Consider the following 25099-nt stretch of genomic DNA (forward strand, 5'->3'; position numbering starts at 1 on the left):
AATAGGGGTCCAAATTTCAAAGAGATTGAGTATGAAATTACGAAGTTTTTGATATCTTAGTTTTCTTGACTTGTCACATTTAATTATATTGGAAAGAATATTTGGAAGCAGAACATGTCGCTCTTCGTGTCTCCAACGTTTGGCTGCATTCTATACTTTTAAATTTTTAATAATTTATTTCTGACTAAGAAAAGAACAATACAGGTACCTAATCGGAATTCCTTATTTTTTTTCACCACTACAACCTTTTCTTTTTATTCAGGGATTAGTTTTCTTTTCTAATTTCGGTATTCGTATCATTTATCTGATAAATAATTTTAGTAATTTGTATCAATAACTATTGGTCATTTAACAAAAATAACATCTTAACGATTACAAAAAATTGCGTATTATCTGAAAAATGATAACAACATTCCAAACTAATAATAATCATAAAATAAAAATTACAAACTAATATATTTAATGTAAAGATCTTGTTTTTTTATTTACAATGAGAGATTCCAAGATGCTAAAAAGTAAAAAATTTGACACTTTTATTTTCTATTAATAAATACTACCTCCTCGAATTAATTGGGACAGTTATTTTGGATGCATTAATTAAGAGAAAGATGTTAATGAGTTAAATTGAGAGAGAATTGAGAATAGAGTGTGAGACAATAATAGAATACAGTATAAAAGAGAGTTAATAGTTTGTTAAGAACAATTATTTTGAGATATTTTGAAAAGGAATACAATAATGCATTTCTTAAGCTTATAAAAGTATTATATCTGTAATTAAATGGAGTTGTCTTTATAGCATTGAATTGCAACAGAAAGAAAAAGAGCTTTCTTAAAGTGGATTGATAATCTGCTGACACAAATCTGAACAAACAAAAGTCCAAGAAAACGATTTCTCCTTTAAGCAATCAAATGGCAATGATATTTGAATCAAAACCATAAAACTCAAAGCCGGAATTCATAAAAATGAAATATTTTTTCAATTTTTCAAGTAATTTAGTTAGTGGGAAGAGTTGAAGCGATCGTGCCGGCCTCAATGTTGGACTTGAGCATTCAACAAATCACTTTCTCTCTCTCCCTAAAGTTGTTGTCAGCTTGATAGAGAGAGAACCATTTTGAGTCTCACATAGTGGAGGTGCTGGTGCGTGGAAAAGATGGCTTCTTTGGGCAGAGCATCTCACAAGCCTGAGAGGCCCCGGCCATCGTCGTCGCCGTCTTCTGCTTCTCTGACCTCTCCTCTGAGAAATAATGGAGGAGGCGTTGCTCAACCGCAGCCGCATTCTGTCCGCTCCAAAGCCGCATCATCGTCCAATTCCAGACGCTCTGTCACGCCAACTTCAAGAACTCCTCGTTCTCTCCCTCTTGATTATGACCAAGGTTTTATCTCTCTCCCTGTCTCTGTTTGCGTGTGTGCACACATTCACATGTATATATTCACACATTTGTTTGAGGGTATGTTGAATTAGAAATGTAAATGGTATGTCATGTGATTTTCTTACTATTGTTTGAATTTCGATCAAGGGAATTTTGAATTATGGTTCATTTCAATGAGGGACAGTAATTAGACACAGTTATTAAAGAAAAGATTTTGATCAGCTAAAAGTGGAATTTGCAAAATGGTGAGAAATTTTAAGTGGTTGTGATGTGAAAAACTGATACATTGTCAATGAAAGGTTATGTTGAGAGTGATATGAATTCTGTGATCATACTGTGATCATGATGTAAGGAGATATATAACTTGGTTGGTATGAATTCTGATGTGCCTCTTTCTCTTTCATAATGTTAGAATCTGAAAGAGTGAGAGTTGCTGTCAGAATCCGACCTAAAAATGCCGAGGATCTCTCTGATGTGGATCATGCTGATTGCGTGGAACTTCAACCTGAGGTACTGTTAGTGCATTGCTAAGTCAGTGACTAGTTTTTCATTCTTTCTATATGAATAGCCTTCATTTCATATGCTGCAATGCAATCATAACATCATTGATCTTTTTTTACCATTATGCAGCTCAAAAGATTGAAGTTGAGGAAAAACAACTGGAGTTCTGAGTCTTACAGATTTGATGAATTATTAACTGAAAGTGCTTCTCAAAAACGTGTATATGAGGCGGTAGCAAAGCCTGTCGTTGAGGTAACTTGGAAACCCGTATATTATGTACTCACGAGTTACACTCTTATAAGGAGATTTTCATTGGTTTTGGGATGATATAGTTAATTTGTATCTGAGTTGAGATTATAGCATGAATCTACTTGTAATTTGTTTTCAAACAAAATGTATTATTGTTTGGATTAGATAAGGATAAGATACCTAAAAGCCAGGTTTCGATGATACGATAAGTTGTTAAGGTATTTGATTTGCTTCCTGCAGGGTGTGCTGGATGGATATAACGGCACAGTTATGGCTTATGGCCAGACAGGCACCGGCAAGACTTACACACTTGGCCAGATGGGAAAAGATGATGCATCGGAGCGTGGAATAATGGTTAGAGCTTTGGAGGACATATTGGCGGGAACATCAGCATCAGACACCGTGGAAGTCTCTTATTTGCAGGTAGTGAGATTCGATTTCGAAGTCGGGAACTGTTTGCTAGTTGGTTATTTCTCAAGCTTAGGATAGAGGAACATATTTATGGAGATACTTTCGATTGTGAGAAATAACTCAGATTTTCTTTATTTATGCTTCTTAGTTTTTCATCTGTATTTGGCAACAGTTATACATGGAGTCTATTCAAGATTTACTTGCTCCAGAAAAGACAAACATTCCGATTGTTGAGGATGCAAAGACTGGAGAAGTATCAGTGCCTGGAGCCGAAATAGTTAAAATACGGAAACTCGACCACTTCTTGCAACTAATGCAACTTGGAGAGGCTAACCGTCATGCGGCCAATACAAAGATGAATACAGAATCTTCACGTAGCCACGCAATTCTCATGGTACAGGACAACATTGTTAGCAATATTTTAACTGGAATAGTACATTGTTCTGCAAATTAGTACACCCTTTGTCAATTCATTTTACTATTATCCTTTGCAGGTATATATCCGTAGATCTGCAAATGAGGACGAAGAAACTAACCAAGAAACAGGTATAGCAGCAGGTAGACAAGGCCATCATGTGTTGACTATCCGGAAAAGCAAGCTGCTGATAGTGGATCTTGCAGGATCCGAGCGAATAGGCAAATCAGGTTTGCCTTTTACAACTCGGAGTTGAATAATCAGTTCCTTCTCTTGCATCTCGTCTCTGGACTAAAAATTATTTTGTTTTTGTCTTAACTATCATCCCTAACACTGTTTTTGGTACTCAAGTGATCATTCATTTTTACTGTGGGTTCACCAACCTGTTTATTTATTTGGTTTTTCCTCATTGTAGGGAGTGAAGGCCACGTACTCGAGGAGGCCAAATTCATCAATCTTTCTCTTACTTCACTAGGGAAATGCATAAATGCACTAACTGAAAATAGTCCCCATATACCCATTAGAGATTCAAAACTGACAAGATTGCTTCGTGATTCATTTGGAGGTCAATAATCTCATCCTCGTATGCCCTGTTATCTTTACAATATTCATGCTTTAGGCTGCCTTATTGATTCTGGATATATAGAGACGAAACATATTTAATTTGGCATAATATATCTATGCTATTGATGTTTTTACTAAACATCTACTCTATCAACTAGAAGAATGCTGCTAGGCTCTATGCTATTGCTGTCTTCTGCTGCAAGTGATTTTGAAAGATATTATGCAGCTACATATCTATATGATAGAAGTTGTTTCTTGTCATTTTCTCATAACATTTATATTAATTTATTACTCGATAAAGCAAACATGAAAGTTTAACTAGTATACATAAAATCGATGGGATTTTCTCTCTAGTATGTACAGTTTGAAATGATACAAGTTTAATGCAACAGGTTCTGCAAGAACATCACTCGTTATAACAATCGGACCATCTTCTCGTCATCATGCAGAAACTGCAAGCACTGTAATGTTTGGACAACGGGTGAGTTAGTGTATAAAAGAGTGGATCAAACAAACATGGAAATGATCATGCGCATAAAAGAGTGGACATGTATCTATATTGGTGTGATACCTTTTGGTGTGACTGATTTCTGCAGGCCATGAAAGTTGTAAACACAGTGAAGCTGAAAGAAGAATTTGATTACGAAAGCTTATGCAGGAAGCTGGAGACTCAAGTCGATTATCTTTCTGCAGACGTTGATCGGCAACAAAGGTTGAGAGAGAACGAAACAAATGAATTGAAGAAGTTGCTAAAAGAGTTCGAAAATTCTTCTGCTGAAGCAGAAAAGAAATTTTCTGTTAGAGCTGAGGTATATGCTTCTAAAAATTCAACCTTTTTTTCCATTCTGTGTCATGTTTCCCTCAGCAATATGTCTGGCTGCAGTTACTACAGAAGGAAAATACTCATTTAACGTCAAAAATGAAAGAACTGCTCCAAGAATTAGATAATCAAAAGGAAGAAAACAAAGTATTGATCGATGAGGTAGCTCGATTGGCAACGAGTTTAAAGGATATTAAGGTACCATAAGTCTAATCCTTGCAGAAATTTCAGCACCATTTTCTTGAATCTCTCTACAAGAAGGCATTAAGCTTATGCTTTCTTATTCAGTGCTTGGAGGAGGAAAATGATCGTCTGGGACATGATTTGAATGATGCTAAGAATGATCTGAAACACCAAAAAGATCAAAACATTAGCTTGTGTGACAAGGTTGCACGTCTAGAGAAGAATTCCCAGCACGACAAGGTACAGACATTGCGGTTATCTGTCTTTTGGCATAATGGCACTAATTTTGTACAAAAACTGGTGACCACATAACACATTAGGCAATGCATATTTGATGTGTTTCTTGCCGTGCTGGGGTGTTTCTACCTTTACTGAAAAGAAATAGTTAAAACAATGGAAAAAACTCCTCTCTCTATACATAAAATTTTCCAAAGATATAATGCTATTTGTTTCTCTGGTAGTAGCAAAAGCAGCTAGAGGACTCGGCATATCAGAGAATACTTGCTGATACAACCCAAATGTACAAGGAGAAAATAGCTGATTTGACTAATAAGATACAAGAACAGAATGCTCAAAACAGTAGTGCTGAAGAAGAAATAGAGAAGATGAAGAAGCAAGTAGCTGATTGTCATCGACTGCTTGAGGTGGATTATTACATCTTAATGAATGAATACTTTCTTTCTTTCTCGGTGTTGTTACACTGTTTCACGTACAAAAATTAAACAAATAAACCTTCACTGCCTAGAGTCATGATCTTATAAGATAAAAAAGAATCTGATATTTTGATTTGCTCGTCACCCTAACAGGAAAGTCAGGTCGAGAACTCCAGATACCGCAAAGCACTTGCGGACACCACGAAGATGTATGAAGAGAGAATAGAGTCATTAAATCAACGGGTTGAAGATGAACGTATACATGCTGGCGAGCTTAAAGAAGAGTTGAATTCAACGAAAAACCTTCTTCATGAGCATCAAAATTCATCCAAGGTAAGTGTGCATTAGATCCTTTCTGAATCTTCTATCATATCTTGTTGCCTCTCTATATCAACATGGAATTCAATATTTCCTCCTAATGATTATTAAGTTCGTTTCTTTTCATTGATCAGTTATTTCTTTTGCTATTCTAGGTTGGGGCAGAGAAAGAGATGGGTGAGCTACGAATAAGATTGCAAGAAGTGCACCAGCTGCATGAGGCAACTACCGATGAACTGAGATTATTACACATACAAAATAAGAATCTAGAATCAGAAAAGGTATTTTGGACATTCGACTTTTACCTCATTGACAGTGCTAATTCACTCTAGTTACTAATACATGCTTAAAACACTTGGCAGGCGATACTTAAAAATGAACTCTGTGCAGTCAGACTAACACTTCAAGAAGAGGAAAAACGAAGAAAAGAAGCTGAAACAGAGTTAATTCACTTAATAAAGGGTGTACCAGAAAGTGAAGATGGCTTTGAGGTGAATAGGTTTCCTCTTCATTGAACTTGCACAATTCTCAAAATTATTTCTAACTTGCTTATGAAAGAAGAGCTTAATTCCCATATGGTTTTCTTGGTTAAAGAAGAATGAGGCTTAAGTTGTGGCTAAGGAGTTTTTCATGGTAGATTTGGTGGTTTTGACATTATGCTTTTATACCATATTAAATTGCAGGAAAAGGTACCTTACGTGAATGAGAATATAACCAAGTCTTCAGCTTTACGCAGTCCACAAAGCTCACACAAGTCTAGCCGGTCAAGAGAAACTATCCTCAACCAAAGAAATACAATTACTAAAATATGCGAGGAAGGCAAGCTCTCGATTCCTACATCTTTTTAATCTATGTCCTGAGTGTCAAGTTAATGTGCTTTTTCCACACGTCTAAAATGTATGATTATATGTTACCAATATTTCCTTTCCTTTTCTTATTACTTGAAACTTGTGTAATCATGCAGTTGGTCTCCAAAAGATAGTGTCACTGTTAGAGTCTGAAGATTTAGATGTTCAAACTCATGCAGTCAAAGTTGTTGCCAACCTTGCAGCCGAAGGTATGTAATGGAACGATTTGCTTGGCCATGCAGACCACATGTCCTTCGGCTTTAAAAAATTTGCTTATTAGCAATTAGGCGTTCCGGTTGTACTCTTTAAAATGAGCAGTAATAAGCCCATATCTTTCTTTGAGATAGGAGTATCAATTTATCTCTTATAAGCTCATGTGGTTGCCTACCTGGTAGAAATGGACTTTATTTTGACTGAGGGTGCTCAAAAACTGCTGCTAGTGAAAAAATATTCAGTATACTTATATTTATATGATTTTTTATATTTTACACTTCCAGTAAATGCTTGAGTGTCTGAGCAGCGGCTTAGGATCGAGTGTCATCTCTGACTAACATTTCAATTTCAGATATCAATCAGGAAAGGATCGTACAGGAAGGTGGTTTAGATGCCTTGCTTAAGTTAGTGGAGTCGTCACAGAACACGACGATACTGAGAGTTGCTTCTGGTGCCATAGCAAATTTGGCAATGAATGGTATCCCACTACTCACTTGTTTTTCAGTCAACCTCTATAACATACCTAAAGCTTCCTCTTCTGTCTTCAGAGATGAATCAAGGTTTGATAACAAATAGAGGAGGCGCTAAACTTCTAGCGACTGCAGCTTCCAGAACCGACGATCCTCAAACTCTTCGGATGGTTGCTGGAGCTATTGCAAATCTATGTGGAAATGGTAAGCTGTAACTGGTTTCTTTTCATGAGATTTTCCCACATGCTATAATTGTTATACCTACATTTACGTTGAGGTGCCTTCTCGAATGCAGAAAAGCTGCACACGGTTTTGAAAGAAGATGGATCCATCAGAGCTCTATTAGGAATGACGAGATTGGGGAACACTGAAGTGGTTGCACAGGTCGCGAGAGGATTGGCCAACTTCTCCAAGTGTGAGTCGAGAAGAATCATGAAAGGTATCATAAATCACATGATTACTAGACTATGAACTACATTCCTCTAAACATATTTGCACCAGGACATTGGAGGGGTCGTTCGTTACTAATGGAAGATGGAGGTCTGTCGTGGTTGGTTGCCAACTTGAAGACGGCGTCTGCCTTGACCAGACGCCACTTGGAACTTGCCATTTGCCATTTAGCTCAAAATGGTAAGGGCTCCTCCATTTTTCATGCATGGTTAGACTGCAATGTTTGAGCAAGATGAGAACTAGGCATTAAGTTCAACTATTTATGCACGAAAGGAATGTAACTTTGCCCCATCATGTTGGTTTTTCTGCAGAGGACAATGCGAGGGATTTCATAAACTGTGGAGGGGTGAAGGAGTTGGTTGAGATTTCCAACGAGTCGAGCAGAGAAGACATTCGGAGCTTGGCCAAGAAGACGCTTAGGTTGAGTTCATTGTTTCGAGGGGGAGAATGATGGTGAGAAGACTTGCTTGAGCAATTTTTCAACTGGTTGATACCTAGTTACGGACTAATTACACTGAGAGTTCATAAATTTGTAAATAAAATTTTGGATGATTATTTAGCAAAGGACATATATGAAGTATACATACGATCACGATCAGTGAAATACTATTACTCGTGTTCCAATTCTTGCAAACTAAAAAAAAAAGTTCACATAATAAAGCACTATCCATTTCAAGCTGTTAGATACAAATAAGCAGGGCTAACTCCATATATACTCAGATAAAATCTGCTTTGCTGCCAAACAAATCCGATGATACAAAATTGAATGTACATAAGAAGAAACAAAGACTAAATCATTTCATGTTTGTCTGTCTGAAAGAATCACTCACAAAATATACGTAAAATTGCCAATATATGTACTAAAACTGCAGATGTGAGCTTGCAAATATTGATTCATGCTGGAAATTTTTGAAACCAGCAATGCAGATAAAGAAAGGTCGGGACCCTCCATATTCCTTCGCATCAGTTTCATCTGCAACCACAAACTTTACGAGTTCCTTGCTCAAGGTGAGAACAGTGTACAAATTTTGCAATCAAATTTTCAACTAGGCAAAATCTCTGCCAGGCGATCATGAGCGTCCTCGGGAATTTCCCTGCCCGGGACAAAGACTTTCAGAAGATTCATGTACCTGCCAGCCAAAAACTTCAGTTACAACTTACATATGATGATAGTAGAATTGTGGATCTCTATGAATTTTGAACTTGTAAAGATAACTCACTCAACAGCTGAGAAAAGGTCGATGTGCTCTTGAATAAATGCAAGCAATGCCTAGAGAAAACACAACACAAATTGTCGGCTAAACATGACTGTTTGGGGGCAAGAAGGTAGATACAGAAATAAGGTAGAAATTGCAAGCAGTAGTTTCAGATAGTTTACCTCAAAGGGCATGTTTAGTAATTCGTAGTATGTCCGAACACGATCTAATCTCATTTGCACAACTTCACTATCAATTGAAGAGACAGCAGCTAAAGCCTGATGAAGATCAGAAAAATTATCAGTTGTCCTTTCATGTTAACCCAAGTAATGTGCTTGGAACAGAATATAATGTCACTTCCATTAACCCCACACCACTGCCTCCAACCACCACAAAAATATAGAAAGTGAAAAAAAACAAGTATGCTAGCTTGAGGCATATCACTTTACTATGACATTGATATTTGCTATTGAAAATCTATTACAGCTATTCAAGTGACAGATTAACATTGAAATTTTGTTTTGTCCAACCCATTGCTTGAGGACTTGTTTTGTAACATTCTAGACTATGAGACTTACAAGTTCAGAATCATCTGAAGCATTTTTTTTTACGAGATCCTAGAAGCGATGGAAGAGCACGAGGAATAGAGAGAGGAAGAGTGAAAAGACACAGACCTGTTCCAATGCAATTGAGTTACGGCAAATCTGTTGAACGCCAAAGAGGTTGATAGACTTCATCTCAGCCAAAGCCTAAGTGGAAATAATGATTTTTCTCATAAGCATAATTACAATCAGTCTTTTTCTGTGCAATTTTTCAATACCCAGCACAAATTTTAATAATGAGCAAACCTTTATAGACCAATTGGCAGCAATAGGGCATATCCCACCAAATATGTAATTCCGTTTCACATCCGCAACAAATGGTGTCATTTCCTCGTCTCGGCGTGTTATCTGGGTTGCATAAATTAAAACCTCAATATGTGTACGGTTATTTTTCAAGATTAGGCCACATGACAAATAGGCCTGTTTTATTTCACAGTTTTTATGAACGGAAGCCCAAACCATGTACAGATCAAGTGACAAAAGATTAAAAAAAAGCAAGTGTTAGGGAACCCAGTTCCTTTTGACGACTATCCCTTTAAGATTATAATCAGAAACATGATGATCAAGAACAAGGCCATAAACTTAGTAGTGTTTTTTATCCTTAGGCAGATGAAAAGTATAGTATGCTAAAGTCCATAATAAGATATTTTTATGATTGGGTGGTAGGGTAGCAGAAGATTTATACCGGTCTAAATTTATAAACAAACTCCACTCATCTTAAGCAGGTCCTTGAACATTATGGTGATTGACCAATAAGGATATCCCACAGACATCGGCAACTAAATATTGAAAACAATACACTAACTCATCTGAAGATAGTGCAATGTCTAAGACAAGAGAATCCCCAAAAAAGAACTCCGTGCCAAAAAAACATTTATAGAAAAGGTCAACTCTTTTGACATAAATATAATAAATGCTTCCTCAACCTTGTCAAAAATCCGGGAAAGTTACACAAGCCAATTAACTCAAAACAGCTTAGGTATGAAGTTATGCGACTTTAGTTATACTATATTCTTTCTTTACAAGATGATGATGTATAAGAGAAATATATGTTCTCTACAGTTATTGAAACAGCAGGGCGAATGAGATGAACATGAAGAAATGGAACACCAGGTTAGTCCAAACCAATGATTTCCCTATGCATAGACAACAAATAAGGAAGCAAAACTTCCAAGTTTCTAGGTATGCGTACTGGATATGGAATGTTTGAAACGATATTAACCCAGTGTCTTAAAGATGAGATCTCACCTGGGAAGTTAATGATATAACAAAATCATCTGGCTCCTCTGCATCTTGGTCATCCAAATACTCCCTCTTTGTCATTTCCTATATCGGTTCACATTTTGCAGAAAGAGTTATTTTGTAAGAACAGTTTCCTCGTGAAGGACTATAAAAATACATCACCTTATCAACTTTTTTGGTAAGGGAACACAAATGTCATGTACCTGCAAATGAAAAATTGTCTCCAACTGCATCTCTATTCGAAGAACTTTAAGGCAATCAATAGCCAGTTTCCTATAGTCTTCAGCAAATGATTCAAGATCTTTTGGAGGTAAACTGCTTGTTCTAGCATGATGGGGTTCATTTTCTACCACGTGATTATAAGCTTTTGAAGATGATTTCCCTAGCCTACCAGAGAAAGAATAATAAATGATATTAAAGAAAGATACAGAAGTATCCACAGGAAGCTAATTCCATCCATCCCAGTTTCTCCCGACACATTTCACTTTTGCATGTACTTTCTAAACAGTCCAGAATTGTTTGACGATGGAAAACTAGGTCATGGACCGCAATGTAGAAAGTGCATTTAGCATTCTAAAATATTTTAGGAACATATATTAAAATAACAGATAACCACGGGGACCATTCATCAAGACATGTTAACTGACAATCCAGAAAAATCTAGTTAAAAACACATCTTTTCAATGAATAAAATTTTGAAGGTCTTGTTTTGTTAAAATTAACAATATCCACAAATGACATACATAAATGCATAACTAAAAACGGCATCCCAGCCTCTTTCTTGAGCAAAGATTCCGTCATGATGTGATAAATTAACCGAAGATAGCTAAAAGAATCAACCAAATCGACCATGATTCAATGGAACATGAAGCAAGTATAAGCACATGTACAGTGAGAAACAAATAACAAATGGATCACAAATCTGATAGTTAACTTGCAAGTGAAATAAATATAAAAAGTTACCTCTCAATTGAATCTGCGACATATTCCAATGAATCACTCAATGAAGCTAATAAGATAAGTTTGTTATCCTCGCGTATTAGGTTTTCCTGCAGAAATTAACCAAATGGAAAATAAGGTACAAACACCAAGATTTGCTGTGAGTCAAAATGGCTTCTATCTACATATACATCACAATATCAATAAGGGCATGAATACCTGCTTGATAGGTCTCAGATTCAGTAGTATATCACTTAGTTCCATTTCTACTCCATTTGATTCAGCATCCAAATTATTGGTTTCTAAGGTTCCACCATCTATTGAATTCGGCAAATATGTACTTGCCGGATCAAGTCGCAAGAGATTGTCTACGTCATGTCTCCCAATAAGCATGTAACTTTGCTTCTCAAGAACTGCCTGATATTTCAACCAAATAAGAGGTTGGTATTTTAAAGTGAAAACAAATAGGAGCTGTAGCCTGTAGAAGATCAAACATGAAGTATGAACCTCCATAGTACTATAGATTAACACTTTTCCGACAAACTTACATCATGCCAACATATCCTTCCATTTTCCATTTTCCATTAAGAAGTTCCTAAGTCATAGAACTTCAAATGGTAAATATAGAATTTACAGGAAAAGGTTAATATAACATCTTTCGATCTCATCTTTTAAATAACTCAGGGGCTCGACAAACAGCGAGTTTCGCATCTTGATCCGGAAATCGGCCGGCGATTGATCACGTGCCGCCGAAATTGAGCTGCTAACCTCAGGAATCTGGGCTTTCAGCGCCGATATGAAAAGTGCCAGCCGATTAATCGGCTTCGAGAATCTGCAATCACCGCGGCTCGAATTGTCCGCAATCGTGTCGATTAGGGATAACCCGATGGATTTGTTGGCTGTGGCAAAGTCGTGATGGCAGCGGGAGATGTGTGTTGCAGGTTAATGGGTTTAGGAAATCGGGGGAGTTTTTGGAGTCGAGAACTGATATGGGGCTCGTAGTTTCTATATCAAGATTGGATTTTAAGAGTAACCCATTGAAGAAAGATGTAATGGGTGAGCAAGAATTCTTGGTGGGAGAGAGAAACAATGGAGTTTGATATGCAAATCGCAGGAGAAAAAGAGTACAACTTTTCCAAACCTCTAAAGAACAGAACAAAAAAGAGAGAACAGTAAATTTAATTATGTTAAAATATTAATTACAACATAATTTAACTTACTAATCCGGTAAAAACGATGTTGCCTGTCAATTTTTGACAGTAAGTTAAATATGGACCATGTCATATTGTTTAGGATCAAAAGCTATCACATTTATTGTGTAGGAAAACAGTTAATTTGGGTAAATGTACATGACCAGTTTTGGACTTTAGACTTAAATTTGTATTAAGGAATAATTCAAGTTCTTCTAGTATTGGCTCCCAGATTCATGAAGAATACAATTCAAGTGTATTAAAGTTGCAGAAAGCCATACCTCCATATACGATGTTCGGCATCTTTCATAGGTTCTTTCCAAGAATGTCTGCACATAGTTGATTAACTCACCAGCAAACTTTGGCATAGCTTGTGCCCACATAAGCACCTAAATCAATCATGTAAAGGTTGAGCATAAATAATCACTTACTTTCTTCTTAAAATATGGTCAACGACGTGAGGAATACCTCTTTCGCTAAGCAATCTATAGCTAGCAATCCTTGTAAAACAGGCCGTCCTTTTCCAATTGATGGAGTGTACGACACAGCTGCATTAGCTCGTGGCCGGAATGCAGCTGGACCTGTATACAAGAGGGAATCCAAAATTAGTAAATTTGAGGTATGCTAATGAAATTATCAGTACATGATTAGCAAAAATAGCAAATGCACCAGAATAAAATATTTAAACCAAGTCAAACGGGAAGAAGATCCAACACCCAATTTTGTATATATTATCATATCCTTATTCAATTTTAAAAAAATGTGAGGCTGCATTACCACAGCTTGAATGCTGTTCAGTTAGAGTCCAACAATTCCTAGAGTCATACGCAGCCACTTAGCAGGCAGCCAGAAACAGACAATGCATATTGGATCTATTATATTACTACGGATGAAATCATACTGGAACTCGATTCACATGAATCCATAATACACAAATGGGCATAAGGTGTATGGAAATAATGAAACTAAGCACATTCATCAATAACCAGGCAAAAAACAATAGTTCTTAGACTTGCTTGATATGGCTTGCTGTACGCTTTTCCGATAATCCACAAACATAGTTGGCAAAAAGTGATCCTTCACAAAGTTCTCTGTGAAGGCAAGCAATCCATCATTTCTGCAGAATTTCATTGACCGGTGAATAAATGGCCAACACGAAGATGCATTAGGAAAAGATGGATAGAAATAATAGGATCAGAAACAGAAAAGACAAACACCTTTCCAAAAAATTCACTTGTGCTGAATCATATATGACATAGATAGAGGAATTCAATAAAGGAAAAGGTTACAGGAAACAATTGATGGGAAAAAACGTTTCTTAGAAGAGGACAAATCAATGGCGGGAAATAAAATTTCAAGAAATCTCATCATTTTTGTAAGAGTAGTGTCTCAATTGAATATCAAGAAGAAGAAACTGTGTTACTCCGATCAACCTATGCTATTTCAGATGAAAAGCTAAAGTACTAAATCATTCCACTTATGTACAATTGAAAGTATCACCAATTATGTTGAACCCTATCTTTCTTGTGGGAGGAATGCCACCTTGAAGCTGTTACTTTTTGGGAGTCCGGAACTAGACTTTCTTCTCATGATTTTCATTCAACTACATCACCATGTCCTAATCATTCCCCTAAAAAAGTCATAATCATATTGTGACTAATCGTACATATCGGTTTGCTCAACGACTAGCAGCTATCGCATGATAATCACAATCGTGAGTACCAAAGAATGGTTCGCTAAGCAAACCGATAGGTAGAGATATCAAAGATCTCCTGACAAACATAACTGCTTTTGCGGGAACAGAAAATCTAAGACCTCCAAGGTCTGCCAACAAATACACAAAATCCCTGATTTTTACTCAATACAACATCTCCTCAGATTTTTGATAATTTCACTTCATCTTATAAATAAGTTCATAGGAGCTGACCAACGGCATGTCAATGAAATGTGGAAGGCATCAAGAGTATATCTGAGGCTTATATATGCCAAGGGGTCATTTCTAAGTTCAAATTATTTTAAGCAATTATATACTGTATGCCATACGCTGTTGGTTTAGAAATTGGAGTTGAATGAGCTCACCCAAGTTGGGAGAACTTTTGAGGAAGCATTGATGTAACTTTGTCTGTGAACTGCAGAAAAAAGAAAATTAAATAATGCATTTTAGCCATGAGACCCTAGAGAACAGACGAGCATTCAATTTACTTTTCCTTTGGTTGCACTCTACCCATACCTGAACTACTGGCCTGTATACTGATGCTGCCAAGTATATCCCTTGCTCTGGTAGCACGGCTCCAGTCCCATAACCTTCTTGCACGACATTTGGTCTTCTCCATCCTTGGCGAGTAAGGTCAGAACCTAAGAAGAATTTAATCTATTTAATTCAATGACATAATTTAATCTATTTAATCTATTCACGACCTAAGCACATCGATATCATAAATTGTAATGTCATAACTTTTGATTTTTGGAAATATAATCAGGCATAAATAATTGCAAGGATCAAAGGCCCCAAGACAGATGTCATTTAATATAAATAAGTCAACAACCAGCCATTGCAATCATGCCCAAGGCCTAAAATTAAAGACAATGATGTGTGTTGTTACATGTTAAGATTGCAATTTTTAAAAACTGTGTTGAATCAGCAAATTTGGGAAAACATGGTGATTCAAAATGCAACTAACCCCTTTCTTTTGGAGGTCTGGGGATAAATTTCAGAAACTGATAATGATCCAACAACAAAATATTTAAATCAGGAGGAAAACGAGTTCGTATAAAACTAGGTTCTTTAGGAAGATACACTGCTGCTTACTTTATTTTCTTCGACAAAATGGTTAATATTGTTAATGAGAGAACATGTATTTATATTACTACTTTATATGCAGATCATGATAAACTTTCCAACTGATTTTTCATCTTGTCAAGCCATCAAAAGTTTATGCCAAAGCTGACACCCTACGGGTAATCAATAAAGCACCACTTTCTGCTACCTCAAAGGGGTGAGGTATGAGAAAAAAGTCTTGAGTGGTATGCATGAAAAAAGTCAAAATAGAAACAATTGCATCAGAACATATTCCTCTTACCCTGGTTAGGAGCGGAGGTACTAGCATCAGTGAACCGGAATGCAAAAGTAAGTCCATCTTCTGATCCATCCCTGTAAACAAATTGGCAGAAGATGGGTCAATTACCTTATGTTATAGACAGCTAATCACAGTTTGAATGTATGATGAATTCAAATAGTTATCAATAGCTGATGTATATCATCTTAATGATGCAGGGAAGGCTATCATTCCAGTGTGATAATGTCTTCCCAACCAAAGTACATTTTATTATCAAATAGAATCCGCAGAAGAGCCATCCTCTAAGTTCATTATCAGATACCAATATCCTTCATCCATAACCCTTCACAACACTAATCAACGACACCAAACTTTTCGTGCCAGCAGCAGGGAATATATATGGTAAAAGCAGAATTCCAACATCACCATCCAAATCAGTCACAGCATCAGATGCAAAATATATGCACATTATGGGGAGATGAAAATGAGCGCATTGTGGAAACAAAGAAGATAACACCAAAGCATCAGCATAAATCACGTAGAGAATGTCGTTGACAAGAAACCAAAAGTACAAGGACAAGAAAAATGATACTAAGCACATGAGCAATATGTAAGATGCACAGAAATGAAGGAACATGGCATGTCCTTGCCTCTTGTCTTTAGAAGGGTTTTTGCTGGCAAGTCTAGCTGTTTGCACAGCAGCATCTGCAGATGTAGCTTCAGGGGTTGCTCGTAGGATCTCACATATAAGTTGCTGGCACTCACTCTACAATCATATGAGAATATATTAATGAAAAAATCACAACTTTTTGAATAGCGTGAGATTGAAATGCAAAAAGGGGGCCAATAAGTGACCTGTAGAACATTCAAGGAAAAACCAATACTGAAGCCGCCAGTATCATTAGAAGCATCAGAGTCATTACTCCAACTGACATCAGCAGTCATTGTCTTTGGTGTGTTCATATTAAGTTGCTGTGAAGATTTTGACTCGAGCAACTCTCCAACAATAACATGATTTTCTGAATAATTGTTCCACTATCAAGAATATGGAGATAACAACAAAGAGTGCAGAATTTATATAATTTTCAAAAAATTTATAGCAATAACATACCGAATATCCGAACAACTGTGTCCAGTACAGAATCAAGTAGGTCCCTTGCTGAAATTTGGGCTGTGCCAGAAGGAGACATTACATGAGAGACAGGGCTCACAGCTAAAGTTCCAGTTGGTGATACCCCATTTTGACGTTTGTGTTTTGCTAAGTGGTGTTCCAGCTGGTCCTTTAGATAGTGTAGACCTGCTACTGTAGGCAAGGCAGTGTGGCCGAGACCAGGCCTAGACTCACTGGCACGTCCTGCCTGTGCTTTGATCTTGGCAGTAATGATATCATGGATTGTAGAACGTAACCGTTGGCTATGATCATGGAGACATGAGAATAGAGCAGAAAATAAGTAAAGCTGACAAAGAGTACTGCTCAAACAAAAAATGAAATGGATATGAGAATGATTGATACTTAGGAATTCTTTTGGATATGAAAATGATTGATACTGAGTAGTAATATATTACATTGATTCATATTGATAAAAATCTATATTAAGGTACTGCTTCCTTTTGCAGGTCATGTCTCAAAAGTGTAACTGCATCATGAATAATTAGCATAGGAGAAGGGCATGAACTCCCACATGCAGGGAGAAGGTTGCATATAAAACTTCTTATTTTCTTCTGGAGAAAATATGTGTAAATTTTGACTATTTACTACAGTACCCTGAAAAACATCCAGAACTATGCTGAAGCCTCTGAAGTTTCAAGTCTATTAAGACAAGAGTATATCCAATCCTATGGGAGCCAAACTTGATAGCATACCATATAATAGCACCAGCTGCAGAAACTTTTCCAAGCATGGAAAGACATTCAACCAGAGTCTGCAAATATTTCACATGCTCTGGAGCATCACTCTTTCTCATCGCTTCCTGCATCAAATACCATATGCATTGAGCTTATAGGTGCGAAGAATCAAATTAAGTTCAGGAAAAATTCTACTGTATGAGTAGAACATACGACAAATTCATCAGGAGTAGAATCTGATAGCCACACAGGAATTTGACGAGAGAACATTCTTGCATCACCACCGTTAGCCTTCATTGTAGGAGTATACCCATTAGGTGCAGCATCATCATGCATATCCAAGGTGCCATCCTCATTGTGGCCATCAAATGATGAACTAACACGCAGAAAGAAAGAGACAAAAAGCTCAGAAGGTCTAATTATTGAATAAATTATGATATATGCCTTCTGCAAATTCAATTCGGGATCACAAACTAGAATACTTGGATAATGGATATAGATGCATCGTCCAATAGGAATTGGAGGTATGGCATTGAACACAGAGAAAAGATTGTGTCTTACACACATCCAATGACATCTTACACATAAACTTTTTAGTTTGGAACTTCATCAAGGCAAGAAAGAGGATTGTATGGTTCCTGCTCGATGAATACTCATCTAGTGAAATCTAATATACGCAAATAATATGTTATGTGCTTCTTCATTGGTTTAATGTGACAACTGAGAATGATGAACAAGAACATAAAGTCAACAAGTGCAGAAAATCAATCAATGAGAGAAATGAACAAATATAAATTTTAACTCCTAAGGCAATTAGAACCCAAATCGCCTTAGCTGATAATTTTTTTAATTATCAGAGGGAAAAATTCTAATTTGATGCAACATGCAAACTTAGTACTAGTATCTAAAAGCTCATTTCTTACCCAAAAAAAAAACTAAATTTGATTCATTTGAAAAGAGAATTATGTTACCACTTGATCCAATTTGAAAGAGAAATCAAACTAAATTCGAGGACACAAACTAAATAATGTGATAGAAATAAGACATCTCACCCTCCATCAACTGAACTGGGCCTATACACTCCATCGCCATCTCCTTTCCTGGTTCTTCGCGAGAGAGAGTGTGAATAATTCATGGAGGACGTCACAGCTGTAGCAGTTGGAATTGCATCATCACTTTCAAGCATACTTGAGACATCTGAGCTGCCACAAGGAAAGGTGGAATTAAGAATAAGATAACCCAACCAATCCATATACCAAAAAGAAAAGTAAACTTTTTTCAAAACAAAGCTTGTATTCCAGGTTCAAAAGCAAAACGAAAAAATGCAACAAAATAAAATGCAAACTCCTCAAGTTGTGAAGCACATAAAGTTAACCAGAACCACAATACTCAAAACGATTCTGGCCAGGCATCGTATATGATATGCTTAAAAGGCTTAAGTGATAGGTTCTCAGAGGAAAGGCTCCTTAAACATGTGATGCAATATTTCATCAGCTACCACTCTAACTTTTGCAAGCATATTAGCATAGTAACAGTAAATCAAGCACAAGAAAGGCTTTGCATGTCTAGAGGTTTGTAATCTATGAAGAAGACTGAGAATTACCTGTATTCACCCTTATTGTAGAGATGAGAATGTAGGTCTTCCAAAACTTTATAGAAAAAGGCTCCCCGCAGTTTTGTCAATTCTGACCGTACATCTTGAAGAGCACCCACCTAACCCAAGTAGATCATCAGCTATCAGAGACTGCCTGATTAGAGATACTGCCTATTGCTTTCAACTTGAACCAGAAGTTGAAATTTTGGAACTGAAGAACAAATTGTGGTGTTCGCAAAAAAATAATACTCCCTCCGTCCCATTCAAGATGTCCATCTTTCCTTTTTAGTTTGTCCCACTCAAGATGTCCACTTTCTATATATGGAAATAAATTTGTCTACCCTCTCTCTTTATTAAAAATCACCTTTTTCACTCTACTTTTATCACACTCAATTACTCCACCTAAAATCCCTTGCCATTCAAGAAGAATGTGGCCATCTTGAATGGGATGGAGGGAGTAAAATTTTACTTGTTAACAAAACAGTTTGGAGAAGATAAGCTTTTTGGGCCTAAATTGAAACAGAACTGTCAACTTCCGGGGACCTGAAGTAATGTGTGAAAAAGGTTTGAGGATTTATCTGGTTAAAGAAAGTTAGGACAAATTAATCAATGGTGAAGGCTCATCTGTTTCCATTACTTAGCTTAAACAGAATATATATTTGAAGGATGAATGGTCTGTAATAGATATCAGTGACTGAGAAAATTGGATTTGGACCAAACCCAAAGCAAAATAAAAATTATTTAACAAACTCACATTTTTTATCCAGAAATGTAAATGTTTATAAATTAACAAGTCATAAGCTACAACTCTAAATCAGATACAGGATAGAAAAAGGAACCATGAATACACGAAATCTTATGCTCCCTCTATCCTCAAAAAATAGACTAGTTTTACCATTTTGGGCCATCCCTTATAATTAGACCAAGTCTAAATATGGAAAGTTTTTAACCAATTACACACCACTAATAATGTGGACCCCACAATCCACTAACACTACTTTTACTACCTTTTCCCTCTCTCTCTTACTTTTTTCTCATATCTCTCTTACTTTACCAATTGCACAATAAAACCAATCGTGCCATTTACAAGTTTGTCATTTTTTTAGGACGGAGGGAGTATCAACCAATATCAAACAATAAAAGGCTTAACTAATAACAAGTAGGATTACTTTAGTAAGCCTGTTATAATGGGGTAGGATGTATCAACTTGACAAGATCCATATCGAATAATTACTTCTCAACACAATTTCTTTCAAATTCATTACTCCATCCGTCCCACAAGAATATGCACTTTTGGTTGGACACGAGTTTTAATGCACAATTGGTAAAGTAAGAGTAGAAAGAAAAGTAATTAAAATATTGTTAGTGGAGAATGGGTCCCACCTCATTAGAGAGCAAAGAATTCCCAAATTTAGAAAGTGCGTAATATTCTTGTGGGACGGACTAAAAAGGAAAGAGTGCATATTCTTGTGGGACGGAGGGAGTACGATTTCTTGGGATGATTGTTGAATTCAAGCAGAATACTCATGGGAGAAAAAAACCCAAAAGAAACCAACAAAAGTTCATAAAAAAATAGAAGAAGAAAAAACCAACCGCTTGGAGGCCCTCTCTCTCAAGCATTAAACTTGACTGGACATGCAACTGTACTGCCGCATAAAACTGCTTTTCAGCAATAAGCTTTTCAACACGACCTGGGACCTATATGTTTGCAGAAAGAACATTAAAAGCACAAATGACTGAGTTATATGTGTTGCTTGAATGCAGAAAAAAAAATATAACTAACATAGAAAGCTACTGGCAATATTTATAAAAATCCATGACAAAAAATTATAACATGAAAAAACATATTGAAAAAAGAAAATCTTTTGTGTTTCTGAATGAAACAAGATCTGTCAACGGAACAGACTGACCTTGGCTATGCCTTCAACTTGATCTAATAACGAGATTATGTGTCGCAAAGTAACAGACCGGTACCACAACTGATGCAATTGTTTATTATGGGCGCCAAGAAGTTTCTTTGCCTGGGCTAAATCAACCTTCAACTCCCCAAGGCTTTGAGCAGATTCACTGAACAACCGCAAAATCTGAAGGACATAGATATTTACATTTTAAAATTTAGGCATACCTGTAAAACTATATGGCTAACCAAGGGCAGTAATGCCACCAAAGAGAGAAGACAAAAGAGAGAGAGTAAGACAGAAAGAAGGATGCAGCGCCTCAAATTCGATAGTGTTAGCAGCTACATTAAGTTCCATAAAAGTAGACTGCATTTCTTACATAAATTTCTTTTGCATGAAATTTTGTACTCCTTTTGTAATGGAATAAGAGTAAATCAAACTGATCTTGTAAAAGATCCCTTATAGCAATGTGTCCTACAGCTTTTCATACACTTTTTCTTTTTTTCTTTTTCTTTTTCTTAATTTCAGGTTGGGGATTAAGAACAAGAAAAAAGTTCATACAGTTTTACATACTTTAAGTCAACATAAGTAATACTTACAACATAAAAAGAACATCATCGTATACACAAATAGGCTATATGATCTAAGCTTCCTTACACTATACGACACTCAAAGATTGCTTCATAGACCCTATTTCGCAAAATGCTCTCTGACCTTTTTTGGCCTATTAAGGTATTTATGCATCCATAAAAGAAGTATAAATGAAAATCAAGTTAGCAAGATTACCCAATAACACGCCACCAAAAAGTAATTAATTAATTAGTTAACAAAATAAAATCATATAAAAAATTTACAATATAGATGGAAAGTGCATAAAACAAGCTCTACCAAGCTATTAGAAATGTAGATGGAAAGTAATAGGCAGGAATGAAACCCGAAATAATAACTGTAGAGAAACCTGAGAATAGTTTTGAATTGCTTTGTTGAAGCCGCCATGATATGCATGAACAACTTCATCAACAACTTCTTCAATGATATCACTTTGCTCCTTTAAGACCTTCACTTCCCCTTCACCATCTTTGGATGTTAAAATGTGCACAACATGAGGTAACGAATCAAAGCGCGCTGCTGCCCAACTTTCATCTATTCTCGAAAGTTCTTCCTTTAAAAACTGTAAATACCATGGCACAATAATAAACATGACTTTCAGCAACCCAAACTTAATTTTGTAAAGCTTGATGCTTCATCAATACAGCACGAGATGTCCAAAATGACAAAAACATAGAGAAAGAAACTCCAACGAGTAGGAACTTAGGGAAAAAAGGGGACAAGCAAACTTAGAATTTTGGGTAGGGTCATTCTGCTATCTAAGACTGGAATGGATAGTAGTGTCAACACAAAGCTGTGCATATGGAGTTCTGATTTTGCAATATAAATGGGAAATCACCCTCAGTAGTTCAGGGAAACATTGAACATGGAAATTAACAGTGGGGTTCCAACTATTTTAGCCATAAAAGAATCGAGTTTTTATTTAGAGACAGTATATGGTCCAAACTCGGAAACTCATAAATCACTACTACAAAGACTCAAAAGATCAAAAGAGAAAACAAACATTTGAAATAAAATTAGAAGCTAAAAAAAGGACATAGATCAAAATCCCCAATCAAGAGAGCGCTATCAAACTACCAAACATTTTCATCCATTTTTCCAAATTAATCCACTTGTCTAAAGAACTAAAAGCATTTTGACCGAAAAAGGCTACCTGCGCATATGAAATGTTCATAAAAAATCAATCCAGCGTTCAATTGATGCAAATTTTACATCACTAAGAAAAGTATTAACGAAATGGCAGCTGCGCTACACTTAAACACACATAAATAAGCTAAACGTACACACGAAAAAAATACTCACCGATTTGTCTTTCGGAATGGGGAGCCCGTCGAAGATTGACATCTCAATCCAATCAGCTGAATTACAACTCCTACAAAGCAGAATTATGCACAAATTTGAAGGGAACGGAATATCATATTCCAAATTGTTGAAATTAAACAAATATCGGAAGAATTAGAAGTTAGATACAACTTTACTCCTTGGGGGTGTGTGTATACACTCACACACACGCAATCATGGAAGGGAAAACATGCTTACTGGATCTGTCAAATTATGGCTTGAAGAAAAAAAATCAGATAATTGATTTAATTTCTGCAAATAAATGATTTCGGACATTTAATTCTGAGTTTTTTTCAATAATTTTGATTACTGAAAACGAGTGAGCTGGAAAATGTTGATTGAATCGATTTGCGGGGTTAGGGAGGGGTATAGACGTCAATACCTCACGTCGATGCATTGTGGTGTTGTACCTCTGGCAGTTACTATAAAGCAACGTATACTAATTTTATTTATTTCAAATTTTGCTGCTAAAATAAAATTTCTAAATTCTACTGTAAATCGTAAAGCCTCCAAGAAGAAAGAAAACTCACATAATAAATGGATATCAAAGTCAACATCTACAATATTAAAACAAAAAAGGTAAAAGATAGCTCCAGACATTGAGATATTTGGTCCTTTTGAGTAAATATAAGGTAAACTATCGAGTAATGTAATCTCAAAATATTAATATCATCATATTTCAATTTATTGCAGAGATTAAACTTTTATATTCTTTGAGACACTAATACTATAAGCTATTACTACTATAATTTATTTGGTGATATGTTTTTCTTCATAAACAGATCCAAGATCTAGTACGTATATCATTTTAAGGTCATCCGCAATGGGGCGGACGATGGCACGCTCGATGGCGCGCATCATCCGCGCCCGACATCGTCCGCCCCATTGCGGGTGCGTGACATAGGCCGCGGACGATCGTCGCGCCCTATACTAAGGGCGCGGAGTATAGCGTGAACGATGCCCATCATCCGCCCCATTGCGGCCTACGCTGATGATAGGTCATCGTCCGCGCCATCGTCCGGCCCACTGTGGGCTACGCGGACGATCGACGCGGACGATGGCACGCGGTTTCGTTTTTTTATCAATAGAGTTCATTTGTAATTTCATTTCACGATTTCACTTTCGAAACTTATTACATTTACATAATTACTACGAAATGGATTCAAGTCCCAATAGTCCTATGTTTAGCGGAGAGGCGCGTTGGCCGGGTACAGAACCCGGCGAATATCGTTCGTTCGACGCCGACACCCAGTACGATCCCGATTTCAGTACGGAATCGTACGGGTTGTCTGACATGGAGCCGTCTCCAAACCGACCAAGCGCTCCCTCCCGCCGTGACGCCGCAGCGGCCGATCCCGAACCCGCCGCGACCGCTTCCGCCCCAGCCAAAAAGAAGCGGAACCGGCAGCGGGCGCAGAAGTTGCCGCCTCCCGGAAATTGCAATGAGTACGCCCCCGGCCGTACGAACTACACCGACGACGAAACCCTCATTTTGGCCCGGTGTTGGGTAGATATATCGGAAGACCCGATTTTCGCGAACAACCAGAGGCAGGTCGCGTACTGGGAGCGCATCGCCGGCCTCTACAATGAGGCCAAGCCGCCGACCGCGTACAAGCGCAAACGTGAGCAACTCCGCAAGCACTGAGATCAAGTGAAGAAGCAAGTGAACTTGTACGCGGCGGAGTTCGGGAAGTTCACGCGGGCACAGGGGAGCGGCGAGAGCTTGAGCGACGTGCGCGCTAAAGCGCTGTTGTCGTACCGGTCGATGTACGGCGACTTCAAGCACGAGGCCATCTGGGCGCTCTTGAGGGACAAGCAGAAGTTCCAAGGTGGAATTCTGCACACTGGTGCGCCGAAGAGGACGAAGACCACCGAAGCTGGTGATTACACGAGCAGCGGCAGCGGCAATCACCCGGTTGACCTCAACCGGACGTACGTGGATGAAGGGAGTTCCGGCACACCGGTGTCCTCCCGGCGTCAAGGCTGCGAAGGCCAAGGGGAAGGCGGCAGCGACCTCATCCTCGACCGCTGCAAACTCATCTCCATTCCCGGAAACGCTCCCGACCCAGATGGCCACCGCGTTTGAGTCGTTGGCAACAGCGTCGATGGCGAGGACGTTAT

At 37.4% G+C, this 25099-nt stretch overlaps 2 protein-coding genes across 4 annotated transcripts; one reads left to right on the plus strand and one right to left on the minus strand.

Moving 5' to 3' along the window:
* The first annotated feature begins 834 nt into the window (after positions 1-834).
* On the plus strand, positions 835-8070 carry LOC121748564 (kinesin-like protein KIN-UC). The gene is made up of 22 exons (XM_042143002.1): positions 835-1374; positions 1784-1881; positions 2002-2124; positions 2362-2544; positions 2705-2926; positions 3027-3177; positions 3363-3512; positions 3904-3992; positions 4108-4320; positions 4395-4529; positions 4620-4754; positions 4979-5158; positions 5321-5500; positions 5641-5766; positions 5848-5976; positions 6169-6304; positions 6450-6542; positions 6899-7024; positions 7095-7220; positions 7312-7455; positions 7518-7646; positions 7778-8070. Exons 1-22 carry the CDS (start codon positions 1152-1154, stop codon positions 7915-7917), a joined length of 3231 nt encoding a protein of 1076 aa, XP_041998936.1. The 5' UTR covers positions 835-1151; the 3' UTR covers positions 7918-8070.
* Positions 8071-8179: 109 nt separating this feature from the next.
* Positions 8180-23328, minus strand: LOC121748565 (exocyst complex component SEC8-like). 3 transcript variants are annotated; one of them, XM_042143004.1, is made up of 27 exons: positions 23177-23328; positions 22940-23009; positions 21987-22199; positions 21041-21214; positions 20724-20828; positions 19140-19249; positions 18589-18738; positions 17750-17912; positions 17555-17661; positions 16803-17104; positions 16547-16710; positions 16342-16457; positions 15716-15786; positions 14866-14990; positions 14715-14764; positions 13652-13752; positions 13104-13216; positions 12917-13024; positions 11665-11862; positions 11470-11555; positions 10710-10893; positions 10513-10590; positions 9511-9612; positions 9337-9411; positions 8845-8940; positions 8687-8736; positions 8180-8596 (listed from the first exon to the last, which is right to left on the minus strand). In XM_042143004.1, exons 2-27 carry the CDS (start codon positions 22979-22981, stop codon positions 8509-8511), a joined length of 3171 nt encoding a protein of 1056 aa, XP_041998938.1. In that variant the 5' UTR covers positions 22982-23009; positions 23177-23328; the 3' UTR covers positions 8180-8508. The 3 variants fall into 3 exon arrangements, with proteins under 3 accessions (XP_041998938.1, XP_041998939.1, XP_041998937.1); XM_042143005.1 differs by having other exon boundaries at positions 23108-23306; XM_042143003.1 differs by having other exon boundaries at positions 22940-23306.
* Between the last annotated feature and the right edge of the window lie 1771 nt (positions 23329-25099).

The sequence above is a fragment of the Salvia splendens genome, chromosome 9 (assembly GCF_004379255.2).
Source record: "Salvia splendens isolate huo1 chromosome 9, SspV2, whole genome shotgun sequence".
Lineage (NCBI taxonomy): Eukaryota > Viridiplantae > Streptophyta > Magnoliopsida > Lamiales > Lamiaceae > Salvia > Salvia splendens.

What these genes read in the sequence shown, in the direction of transcription:
- LOC121748564 (XM_042143002.1), top strand. Translation starts at nt 1,152, where the DNA reads ATGGCTTCTTTGGGCAGAGCATCTCACAAGCCTGAGAGGCCCCGGCCA. An exon ending in GCGTGGAACTTCAACCTGAG is followed by an intron (nt 1,882 to 2,001) that starts GTACTGTTAGTG and finishes ACCATTATGCAG; the next exon opens with CTCAAAAGATTGAAGTTGAG. An exon ending in TGGAAGTCTCTTATTTGCAG is followed by an intron (nt 2,545 to 2,704) that starts GTAGTGAGATTC and finishes ATTTGGCAACAG; the next exon opens with TTATACATGGAGTCTATTCA.
- LOC121748565 (XM_042143004.1), bottom strand. Translation starts at nt 22,981, where the DNA reads ATGTCAATCTTCGACGGGCTCCCCATTCCGAAAGACAAATCG. An exon ending in CCATTCCGAAAGACAAATCG is followed by an intron (nt 22,200 to 22,939) that starts GTGAGTATTTTT and finishes TGGTATTTACAG; the next exon opens with TTTTTAAAGGAAGAACTTTC. An exon ending in CGTACAGCAAGCCATATCAA is followed by an intron (nt 13,217 to 13,651) that starts GCAAGTCTAAGA and finishes TCTTGTATACAG; the next exon opens with GTCCAGCTGCATTCCGGCCA.